The sequence below is a fragment of the Dama dama genome, chromosome 12 (assembly GCF_033118175.1).
Source record: "Dama dama isolate Ldn47 chromosome 12, ASM3311817v1, whole genome shotgun sequence".
NCBI lineage: Eukaryota > Metazoa > Chordata > Mammalia > Artiodactyla > Cervidae > Dama > Dama dama.
The window spans coordinates 64,785,577-64,798,374 of NC_083692.1; the positions used below are offsets into that span (position 1 = coordinate 64,785,577).

The following is a 12,798-nucleotide window of genomic DNA, read 5'->3' on the forward strand; positions in this document are numbered from 1 at the left end:
TTTACTTAGGTGGCACAGTGGTAAATAATCCATCTGCCAATGCAAGAGACGCAAGAGACACGGGTTTGATCCCTGGGTTGGGAAGATCCCCTGGAGAAAGAATATGGCAACCCACTCCAGCATTCTTGCCTGGAGAATCCCACGGACAGAGGAACCTGGCAGGCCACACAGTCACAGGCTTGCAAAGAGTCAGACATGACTGAACTGACTTAGCACACTTGCATGCACTCAGCACTTTTTAGTATAAAGGACATTATTTTTTGCAACTTCAGTCAGATTTATCCATAAGCATTTCGTTTCTTTGTATACTATTTTAAATGGTATTTTTAACTTCAATTTCAAGTTGTTCACTGGCATATATACAAATACACTGCATCTTGATATTGTTGTATGCTGTAACCTCACTAAACTAACTTACAGTGCTAGTAGTTTTGTAGATTTCCTAGAATTTCCCTATCTATGAAAAAGCCAATTTTATTTCTTCTTTTCAACCTGGATGCATTTTCTTTTTCATGACTTAATGGCTGGCTAGGCGGTATGACGTTAAACAGACATGATGAAAGAGGACAATCTTCTTCATTCCTAATCTCTGGGAGAAAGTACTCAGCCTTGTACCAAAGTTAGTACGCTGGCTCCAAAGTCTTTTTGTTTTGTTCATTTATTTTTATTACTTGGAGGCTAATTACGTTACAATATTGTAGTGGTTTTTGCCATACATTAACATGAATCAGCCATGGATTTACATGTGTTCCCCATCCCGATCCCCCCCTCCCACCTCCCTCTCCATCCCATCCCTCTGGGTCTTCCCAGTGCACCAGCCCTGAGCACTTGTCTCATGCATCCAATCTGGGCTGGTGATCTGTTTCACTCTTGATAGTATACTTGTTTCAATGCTATATAGATGCTTCTTATCAGGTTGAGGAAGTTTCTTTCCATTGGTAGTGTGCTTAAGGACTTTCACCAGAAATGGATTTTCTCAATTTTTCAAAATATCTATTGAAATCATATTTTATATATATAAAGTGCTATAAAAAAGAAAAAGTTTGCTATGGTAATGGTGAACTACAGTAATTATTTTCAGATTTTTAAATCAACCCTGCAGACCTGGGATAAATCCCACTAGGCCATGACATATTTAACCTTAAAATATACATAGATGTGACTTGCTAAATTTTTATTTATAATTTTTATATATGTTCATAACTGGTTTGAGTATTAGGGTAACACTGGTCTCACAGAATGAAACCATTTTATGGATTATTTGTAGAGACTGGATATTACTTCTTCCTTAAACAGTTTTGCAGATGTCACCATGAAGACATCTGGAACTCGTGTCACTGTGGGAGTTTTCATTACAAGTTCACAGGTATAGGGCCAAGCAATTACTTCTTCTTCAGTGAGTCTGGCAGCTTTGCAGTCTTTCAAAAAAACTTTTTCATTTCATCTAAGTTGTCCAATTTATTGATATAAAGTTGTTTCTAATATTTCCTTATTATCCCTTGAAAGTCTGTAGTAATGTCACTTCTCATTCCTGATATTGATAATTGGTGTATTCTCCATTTTTCCTAATCAGTTTCCTACAGATATCAATTTTACTGATCTTCTCTTTACATCAAGTTAACTTGCAGGTACACATTTCCAACAAAATCCAAAGCAGGCTGAGAAAGCAGGAGTACCAGATTTTCATCCTTTGTCATGGTACTGCCCCACAGCAGCTCAGTGGTGCTTTTATACTGTCTGCAGTATTTTTAGACAGACAAAAGAGTAAACAGGGGATCAAAGTGAAGGCCAAATTTCAGACTATCTTACACAGTAGAAAAAACACAAAGATTTGGAAAACTTGAGTTCAACTCCCTATTGTTCACTTAACAGCAATGTGACCTTGAGGAACAAGCCACTCAAATGCTTAAGCACTCAATTAGTGTATTTGTAAAATGGAGAAACCTCCTTATCACAAAAAGTTTCAAGATTTATGGGACAGTTCTTTTTATTTCTTCCTAAGTAAGTTAAGTCACTCAGTCGTGTCCGACTCTTTGCAACCCTGTGGACTGTAGCCGACCAGGCTCCTCCGTCCATGGGATTCTCCAGGCAAGAATACTGGAGTGGGTTGCCATTTCCTTCTCCAGGGGATCTTCCCGATCCAGGGATCGAACCCAGGTCTCCCGCATTGCAGGCAGACGCTTTAACCTCTGAGCCAAGCCCCTATTAAGTTTCAAGATTTAAATAACATAACCCTTATAGAGTGTTCTTCATAAAAACTATCTAATAATGTTAGCATGCACCTAACATTCCAGGTTCCTATGCAATATTGCTCTTTACAGCATCGGACCTTGCTTCTATCACCAGTCACATCCACAACTGGGTATTGTTTCTGCTTTGGCTCCATCCCTTCCTTCTTTCTGGAGTTATTTCTCCACTGATCTCCAGTAGCATATTGGACACCTACTGACCTGGGGAGCTCCTCTCTCAGTATCCTATCATTTTGCCTTTTCATACTGTTCATGGGGTTCTAAAGGCAAGAATACTGAAGTGGTTTGCATTCCCTTCTCCAGTGGACCACATTCTGTCAGACCTCTCCACCATGACCCGTCCGTCTTGGGTGGCCCCACACAGCATGTCTTAGTTTCACTGAGTTAGACAAGACTGGTCCCTGTGTCAAGGTCCATGAATCAAGGCAAATTGGAAGTGGTCACAGGAGACAGGAAGAGTCAATGTCAACATTCTGGGAATCAGTGAACTAAAATGGACTGGAATGGGTGAATTGAACTCAGATGACCATTATATCTACTACTGTGTGCAGGAATCCCTTAGAAGAAATGGAGTAGCCATCATGGTCAACAAAAGAGTCCGAAATGCAGTACTTGGATGCAATCTCAAAAATGACAGAATGATCTCTGTTCGTTTCCAAGGCAAACCATTCAATATCACGGTAGTCCAAGCCTATGCCCCAACCAGTAACGCTGAAGAAGCTGAAGTTGAACAGTTCTATGAAGACCTACAAGACCTTTTAGAACTAATACCCAAAAAAGATGTCCTTTTCATTATAGGGGACTAGAATGCAAAAGTAGGAAGTCAAGAAACACCTGGAGTAATAGGCAAATTTGGCCTTGGAGTATGGAATGAAGCAGGGCAAAGTCTAATAGAGTTTTGCCAAGAGAACACACTGGTCATAGCAAACACCCTCTTCCAACAACACAAGAGAAGATTCTACACATGGACATCACCAGATGGTCAACACCGAAATCAGATTGATTATGTTCTTTGTAGCCAAAGATGGAGAAGCTCTATACGAAAAACACAACCGGGAGCTTACTGTGGCTCAGATCATGAACTCCTTATTGCCAAGTTCAGACTTACACTGAAGAAAGTAGGGAAAACCACTAGACCATTCAGATATGACCTAAATCAAATCCCTCATGACTATATAGTGGAAGTGAGAAATAGATTTAAGGGACTAGATCTGATAGAGTACCTGATGAACTATGGATGGAGGTTCGTGACACGGTACAGGAGACAGGGATCAAGACCATCCCCATGGAAAAGAAATGCAATAAGGCAAAATGGTTGTCTGAGGAGGCCTTACAAATAGCTGTGAAAAAAAGAGAAGCAAAGAGCAAAGAAGAAAAGGAAAGATATTCCTATTTCAATGCAGAGTTCCAAAGAATAGCAAGGAGAGATAAGAAAGCCTTCCTCAGTGATCAATGCAAAGAAATAGAGGAAAACAACAGAATGGGAAAGACTGGAGATCTATTTAAGAAAATTAGAGATACCAAGGGAACATTCGAACAAAGCTAGTGGAGGTGATGGAATTCCAGTTGAGCTATTTCAAATCCTAAAAGATGATGCTATGAAAGTGCTGCATGCAATATGCCAGCAAATTTGGAAAACTCAGCAGTGGCCACAGGATTGGAAAAGGTCAGTTTTCATTCCAATCCCAAAGAAAGGCAATCCCAAAGAATGCTCAAACTACCGCACAACTGCACTCATCTCACACGCTAGTAAAGTAATGCTTAAAATTCTCCAAGCCAGGCTTCAGCAATACGTGAACCGTGAACTTCCAAGATGTTCAAGCTGGTTTTTAGAAAAGGCAGAGGAACCAGAGATCAAACTGCCAACATCCACTGGATCATCGAAAAAGCAAGAGTTTCAGAAAAACATCCATTTCTGCTTTGTTGACTATGCCAAAGCCTTTGACTGTGTGGATCACAACAAACTGTGGGAAATTCTGTAAGAGATGGGCATACCAGACCACCTGACCTGCACTTGAGAAACCTGTATGCAGGTCAATAAGCAACAGTTAGAACTGGACATGGAACAACAGATTGGTTCCAAATAGGAAAAGGAGTATGTCAAGGCTGTATATTGTCCACCCTGCTTATTTAACTTATATGCAGAGTACATCATGAGAAACATTGGGCTGGAGGAAGCACCAGCTGGAATCAAGATTGCCGGAAGAAATATCAATAACCTCAGATATGCAGATGACACCACCCTTATGACAGAAAGTGAAGAGGAACTAAAAAGCCTCTTGAAAGTGAAAAAGGACAGTGAAAAAGTTGGCTTAAAGCGCAACACTCAGAAAACTAAGATCATGGCATTTGGTCCCATCACTTCATGGGAAATAGACAGGGAAACAGTGGAAACAGTGTCAGACTTTTGGGGGCTCCAAAATCACTGCAGATGGTGACTGCAACCATGAAATTAAAAGACGCTTACTCCTTGGAAGGAAAGTTATGACCAACCTAGATAGCATATTAAAAAGCAGAGACATTACTTTGCCAACAAAGGTCTGTCTGGTCAAGGCTATGGTTTTTCCAGTGGTCATGTATGGATGTGAGAGTTGGACTGTGAAGAAAGCTGAGTGCCGAAAAATTGATGCTTTTGAACTGTGGTGTTGAAGAAGACTCTTGAGAGTCCCTTGGACTGCAAGGAGATCCAATCAGTCCATCCTAAAGGAGATCAGTCCTGGGTGTTCATTGGAAGGACTGATGTTGAAGCTGAAACTCCAATACTTTGGCCACCTCATGAGAAGAGTTGACTCACTGGAAAAGACCCTGATGCTGGGAGGGACTGGGGGCAGGAGGAGAAGAGGACAACAGAGAATGAGATGGCTGGATGGCATCACCGACTCGATGGACATGAGTTTGAGTAAACTCCAGGAGTTTGTGATGGACAGGGAGGCCTGGCGTTTTGCGATTCATGGGGTCACAAAGAGTCAGACACAACTGAGCGACTGAACTGAACTACTGTTAGCATCCCTCTCTCCACATCAATGAATTAATGGGCTGCTAATCACAGAAAAAAATTTAAGTCTATTACAATGACCAAAAAAAGCAATTCTTAAATGCCTACATTTCACACATCAAAAACACTAATATTTAATTTATACATTAACTGTAGAATAAATTCAAAAACACTAAAAATTCAAGCTATACAAAATGACACAAAAATGAAAGGCAGGTCTTCCACCACACCGTGTCAGAGTCCCACCAGTGACTACTTTCAACCATTTCTGTTCAGTTTTGGTGGTTATCTCAATAATCCTAAATGAAACACTTTATACTCAACTCCATGCTTTTAGCATTAGCTAGGGACTCAGTGTGATGCAAGATAAGGAAATTAGCATCCTAAACTTGTCCCATATCTCAACTTCCATCAGCTACAGAGCTACTTTCACATTGTCATGGTTTGTGGTACTAATTTCTATCCTAAAAATTTGGAACTTCAACAATTTGTATATGCAGATTCTAAAAATCAAAATATCCATACATCTGCTTAGTCAATTATGTTTATGTGATCAATCCTTGTGAAAGAAAGGGAAACTAGCTCCATCATGTTCGATCCTTTGGGACTCCATGGACTGTATAGTCCATACAGTCCACAGACTGTATATTCTCCAGGCCAGAATACTAGAGAGGGTAGCCTTTCTCTTCTCCAGGCGATCTTCCCACCCCAGGTATCAAACCGAGGTCTCCCGCATTAAAGGCAGATTCTTTACCACCGGAGCTACAAGGGAAGCCCAACAACACTGGAGTGGGTACCCTATCCCTTCTCCAGGGGATCTTCCCAACCCAGGAATCAAACTGGGGTCTCCTGCACTGCAGGCGGATTCTTTACCAACTAAGCTATGAGGGAAGCCCTATCAATCCTTGTAGAATCAACTACTGTGACTGACCCCTAAGGAGAATAAAATGTAATTCTATACCACCAAATCTGTTCAAATTCTCCAATAGATCCTCTTTTCTTACTAATTTATTAATATTATTATTATTCTTCATGCAGCATGTGGGATCTTAGTTCCCAGATCAGGGACTGAACCAGTGTTCCCCATAATGGAAGGTGGGTTCTCATCCAGTGGACTAAGAGGGAAGTCCCTCTTTTCTTAATTGCTTGAAACTTTACCAAAAATTGTACTGGTTCATACAATAGTTGGACCATAATTTTACTGTACAATTTTTTTCCTTCCTGTGTTTTCAATTCTTTTGTTAATTGATGAAGTTGGCATGTACTTTCACCTAATCATGAATCATCCAGGCTCTTAACCATGTCATTTCTTAAAATAAAACTAATATACTCTTAAAGGTAGTCTTCTCAGCATCTTCTGATTTTTCTATGTTAAATTAGACTGCTTGCTTTATAGTCTTCGTCTATAGCAGTCATCGTAAGATTGTTTTCTCTTGGGTTGTGTTCATAACTCACTAGATGTTATCTCTTATTTCTTTAAATTTTTTTTTTTTTTTTTTTTTTCATTTTCTGGAGCACAACCTCAATAAAGTAACCAAGAATCTGTAACAGATCAACTTCCTGCATCCTGATATTTTAATATATCTCTATTTCATGCATAATTATAAATTATGGTTTATACTTTGGCCAAGAGTGTTAGATTAAAAATTCATCCAATCCCTATTCAACTCTGACTTTAAAAATATTACTCAAACATCCAGTGTTATTGATGATCTCTTTGACACCAAACTGATTCGAAATCCCTCCTAGTAAAAGTGGCTTCTTCTAAAAAGAGTTCAGGATATATTCTTCACTCTCAGTGTTCTGAAATGTCAGAAGAACATGTCTACATAGTCACCTTAAAATTCTTAACTGCCTGGAATTCAGTGGCCCCTTAAATCAGAATTGTCATGTTCTTCAGTTTTGAGACATTTTCTATCACCACTTCTTTCTGTTCTATTCTACTCTACCCTATTACTTTTATTTATTTATTTATTTTTGGCCACACCACATGGCATATGGGATCTTAGTTCCCTGACCAGGGATAGACTTTGTGTGCCCCTTGAAGCGGAAGCGTGGAGTCTTAACCACTGCACCACCAGGCAAGACCCTCTACCATCATTTCTTCCAGTAATTTCTCTTTCATTTTCTCCTAACTTTCTCCAACTCCTTTTAATCATCAGCAATTTTTTTTCTCATTTTCCACCTATCTTTTTGCAAAACACTGCTAGATTTCAACTTCTTCCAGTTTCTATATTTATCTTTATTTTCAGTCTCAGCAACACTTCTGCCTCCAAGAACTCTTCCCTATTTCTACTCCTTTTACAGAGCAATCATTACAAAAATATCTTCCCTCCTCTCCTCATTGTTCCCTAACAGTACAAGAAACTTAATGGCTCCTAGAACATAGTAGACAATGTCTTTTATTAAGGACTATCCCAGTGAGAAAACCAAAATATACTTTGATAATTGGCTAGCTTCTGGAATTTAAATCTAATTAAGACACAGGGTGAAGTCTCTACCAAGAAAGCAAAGTAATAAACCTAACATATATACAGTATTCCTCCTGTTGTGGTTTTTGTAACTTACTTCAGTTGCTTTGAAATGGAAAAGTATTGCTGTAAGTGCAAGATGGGGTAAACTCAGTAAGTAGATATGGGAAAAACTAAATTAATAACTTTGTATTATATTTCATTCTAAACTTTTAAAATCATATTTGCAACAAGTTCATGCAGGTAGAGTACCTTATTTGACTACTGAAATAGCAATTAGAATAGCCTGGCACTGGTCACAAAATGAACAGCAGAGACTAAAAACAGACCCAAACACTGGTATATTTTCATGTCCTGTATCACAGATGACATTTCACACCAGTAAGTCAAGTATTTACTCTCAACAAATAACAGTACAGCTGGCTAGCCATTTGAGGGAGAAATGATGCCCTACTACAAATATCACATAAATTCCAGATATATTAACAACTTAATTTTTTAAGACCATTTACTAATCTAAATTTTTTTTTAATCTTGAGGATAGAGAAAGACTTTCTAAGATTCCAAAGAACCAAAATCATAAAAAGAAGAGACTACTAGACCTAACCATGTCATCTCTGATTTTCCTTTGCCTAAGGGAGATGGGAAGAACTCTGAAGAAAATTAAAATGTAAATTACAAAATTACAACCTGGAGAAAAATAAAGCTCATGGAAACATATGGGAAAAAAACAAAACCACTCCAATAAAAGTTAGTAAAGATAAACCTATCACTATAGAAATATAAATTTAAGATAAGACATCAGTTTCTGCCTATCAGTTTTAATATCTAACAAGAACATAGAACTGGCACCATCCAACTACTGGTAATTGTGTAGTTGGTACAATTGTAGAAACATTTAAAAATGTTTAAAAAATCCTCATTGTCACAGCAATTCTACTTTTAATAGCCTATACTGAACATGAATGTTCATCACCATACTATTTGAAAACCCAGAAAAGCTAAATATCCAACCAAAAGAACTGTAATAATACAAAGCTATTAAAACTAAAATTATAGAGCTACAGTTGTTAATACAGAAAGCAGAACATGATTTTATGATAAGAAAGTTCTAAAAGTTACCATATATACAGAAGTTTCATTTCTATAAAAAATATATACACACACAAGTAGATGAACAGAAAATACTGGAAGAACATATATCAAAATATTAATCATCCAATCTGACTGAAGAAAGTACATGGCAAACAGAAGCAAATGTAAACATAAACTGCCAAAACTGGAATATTAATCCTCTAATAAACTAAGAGGGTTTCTCTGGTGGCTCAAACACTAAAGAATCCACCAATAAACTAAGAAGCAAGAAACTTTAATTACATGGTGAAATTAGTCAATCTATTTAAACAAAATAAAAAGATATAGTAGAAAAGGAAAAAATGAAATTGAGAGAAGATTCGAATTTAACACAGAAGAGCTATCTTCAAGAGAAAATTCCAAAAAAAAAAAAAAGAGAGAAAATTTCAATTAAAAAAAGCATATGAGTGCAGGTCTGTGTATGTCACACATGCCATATACAAAGAGCATTTTAAGAATAATAAGAATTAAATTCTTACGAGATCACTGATTAAGAAGATTAAAGTAATTTATACCTGAGATACATTTTCAAATAACCATACTATTTGGAAAAAAAAAAACTGTACTGTCTTAATTCTTAATACTCACTGTACTCTAGCTTCTTTCTCTTCTTTTTCTCTTTCAATTGTTCTTCCTCCTCTTTGACTCCCTCTTCTCCTTCTTCTTTTTGCTCCTCACCCAAAGTATCATAAAATACTGGATCACGATGAGCACTCTTCCTCTGGAAATGCTTAGTTTTGGATCCCCCTTTAACAAGTACAACTTTTCTTTTCAAACAGGTGCAGCCAAACATGCAGTCTGGTCGGCGGCAGTGAGCAGGCTGGCGCTTCTCCAAAGCTAGACTTGAACATACACACCCCAATCGACAGAAGTCATTGTTGCATGGAGGGGCTCGTTTCCTTATGATCGTGTGGATGGGTTTAGTTTTGAGAGATGCCTAAAGTTAAGAGTAGAAAATTATAAATCTACTAAATCATCCTCTAACAAGTTAACGATTATATACTGGTCTGCCGCCTTCTATTCCGAGCACTCAGTACAAACAGTATAAGATTTGTTCAGATTCAGAAGACAAAGTAGGAATATAACCAGAAGTCTGAGCAATCTCCCATTCTAAAATGCATAGGACAGATAAGAGAACAAATATTTTAATTAGTGTTAGTGATAGTCACTCGGTCAGGTCCAACTCTTTGCGATCCCGTGGACTGTAGTCTGCGAGGCTCCTCTGTCCATGGGATTGTCCAGGCAAGAATACTGGAGTAGACTGCCATTGCCCTCTCCAATAGTTTAATTAATTATGAGCCAAAATATCAACAAGGATAAACTTATTCTCAATAGACATCACATATAATGCAATAGAGCAGGGGTTTCCCAACTTAAGGCCCAAGGGCCAAATTCAGTCTGCTTCCTAAGTAAAATTTCATTGGAACACACCCAGGTCCACTCATTTACATAACATCTATGGCATTACAATAGCAGAGTTGAGAAACTGCAACAGAGACTATAAAGCCTACAAGGCCAAAAGTATTTACTATCTGCCCCTTTACAGAAATTGTTTACTGACCCCTACTCTATGGTAGTTAATAAAAAGAGAACAGAAGAATACATGCATAACTGAAATCAGATTGACTATATTCTTTGCAGCCAAAGATGGAGAGACGTTCTATACAGTCAGCAAAAACAAGACCAGGAGCTGACTGTGGCTCAGATCATGAACACCTTATTGTCAAATTCAGACCGAAATTGAAGAAAGTGGAGAAAACCACTAGACCATTCAGATATGACCTAAATCAAACCCCTTGTAACTATACAGTGGAAGTGAGAAATAGATTTAAGGGACTAGATCTGATAGACAGAGGGCCTGATGAACTACGGACGCAGGTTCGTGACACTGTACAGGAGACAGGAATCAAGACCATCCCCAAGAAGAAGAAATGCAAAAAAGTAAAATGGCTGTCTGAGGAGGCCTTACAAATAGTTGTTAAAAGAAGAGAAGCGAAAAGCAAAGGAGAAAAGGAAAGATATACCCATTTGAACGCAGAGTTCCAAAGACTGTCAAGGAAAGATAAGAAAGCCTTCCTCAGCGATCAATACAAAGAAATAGAGGAAAACAACAGAATGGGAAAGACTAGAGATCTATTTAAGAAAATTAGAGATACCAAGGGAACATTTCATGCAAAGATGGGCTCCATAAAGGATAGGAATGGTATGGACCTAACAGAAGCAGAACATATTAAGAAGAGGCGGCAAGAATACACAGAAGAACTGCACAAAAAAGATCTTCATGACCCAGATAATCACAATGGTGTGATCACTCACCTAGGGCCAGACATTCTGGAATGTGAAGTCAAGTGGGCCTTAGGAAGCATCACTACGAACAAAGTTAGTAGAAGTGATGGAATTCCAGTTGAGCTATTTCAAATCCTAAAAGATGATGCTATGAAAGTGCTGCATGCAATATGCCAGCAAATTTGGAAAACTCAGCAGTGGCCACAGGATTGGAAAAGGTCAGTTTTCATTCCAATCCCAAAGAAAGGCAATCCCAAAGAATGCTCAAACTACCGCACAACTGCACTCATCTCACACGCTAGTAAAGTAATGCTTAAAATTCTCCAAGCCAGGCTTCAGCAATACGTGAACCGTGAACTTCCAAGATGTTCAAGCTGGTTTTTAGAAAAGGCAGAGGAACCAGAGATCAAACTGCCAACATCCACTGGATCATCGAAAAAGCAAGAGTTTCAGAAAAACATCCATTTCTGCTTTGCTGACTATGCCAAAGCCTTTGACTGTGTGGATCACAACAAACTGTGGGAAATTCTGAAAGAGATGGGAATACCAGACCACCTGACCTGCCTCTTGAGAAACCTATATGCAGGTCAGGAAGCAACAGTTAGAACTTGACATGGAATAATAGACTGGTTCCAAATAGGAAAAGGAGTTTGTCAAGGCTGTATATTGTCCACCCTGCTTATTTAACTTATATGCAGAGTACATCATGAGAAACATTGGGCTGGAGGAAGCACCAGCTGGAATCAAGATTGCGGGGAGAAATATCAATAACCTCAGATATGCAGATGACACCACCCTTATGGCAAAAAGTGAAGAAGAACTAAAGAGCCTCTTGATCAAAGTGAAAGTTGAAAAAGTGAAAGAGTGAAAAAGTTGGCTTAAAGCTCAACATTCAGACAACTAAGATCATGGCATCTGGTCCCATCACTCCATGGCAAATAGATGGGAAACAGTAGAAACAGTGGCTGACTTTATTTTTCTGGGCTCCAAAATCACTGCAGATGGTGAGTGCAGCCATAAAATTAAAAGACGCTTGCTTACTCCTTGGAAGAAAAGTTATGACCAATCTAGATAGCATACTAAAAAGCAGAGACATTACTTTGCCAACAAAGGTCCGTCTAGTTAAGGCTATGGTTTTTTTCCAGTGGTCATGTATGGATGTGAGAGTTGGACTATGAAGAAAGCTGAGCGCCAAAGAATTGATGCTTTTGAACAATGGTGTCAGAGAAGACTCGAGAGTCCCATGGACAGCACGGAGATCCAACCAGTCCATCCTAAAGGAGATCAGTCCTGGGTGTTCATTGGAAGGACTGATGTTGAAGCTGAAACTCCAATACTTTGGAAGAGCTTTTGAATTGACCCTGCGAAGAGCTGACTCATTTGAAAAGACCCTGATGCTGGGAAAGATTGGGGGCAGGAGGAGAAAGGGACGACAGAGGATGAGATGGCTGGATGGCATCACCAATTCAATGGACAGGGGTTTAGGTGGACTCCGGAAGTAGGTGATGGACAGGGAGACATGGCGTGCTGTGGTTCATGGGGTCGCAAAGGGTCGGGACATGACTGAGCGACTGAACTTCAAAGTCTTTAGGAATGATTGATTTTAAAGATAAAATTTATATTTAGTCCCAATATCTGATGATCTTCAGCTCTAGAATTTAGT

The 12,798-nt window shown here is 38.8% G+C and overlaps 1 protein-coding gene across 21 annotated transcripts in view; it reads right to left on the minus strand.

Moving 5' to 3' along the window:
- The window catches only part of MGA (MAX dimerization protein MGA), a 147,100-nt gene that overhangs the window by 42,111 nt on the left and 92,191 nt on the right, over positions 1-12,798 (minus strand). For all 21 annotated transcript variants that reach the window (XM_061157496.1, XM_061157497.1, XM_061157506.1 and 18 more), the window contains one exon: positions 9,438-9,786. In XM_061157496.1, the coding sequence (XP_061013479.1) occupies positions 9,438-9,786 (349 nt within the window). The remainder of the gene's footprint in view (positions 1-9,437; positions 9,787-12,798) is intronic.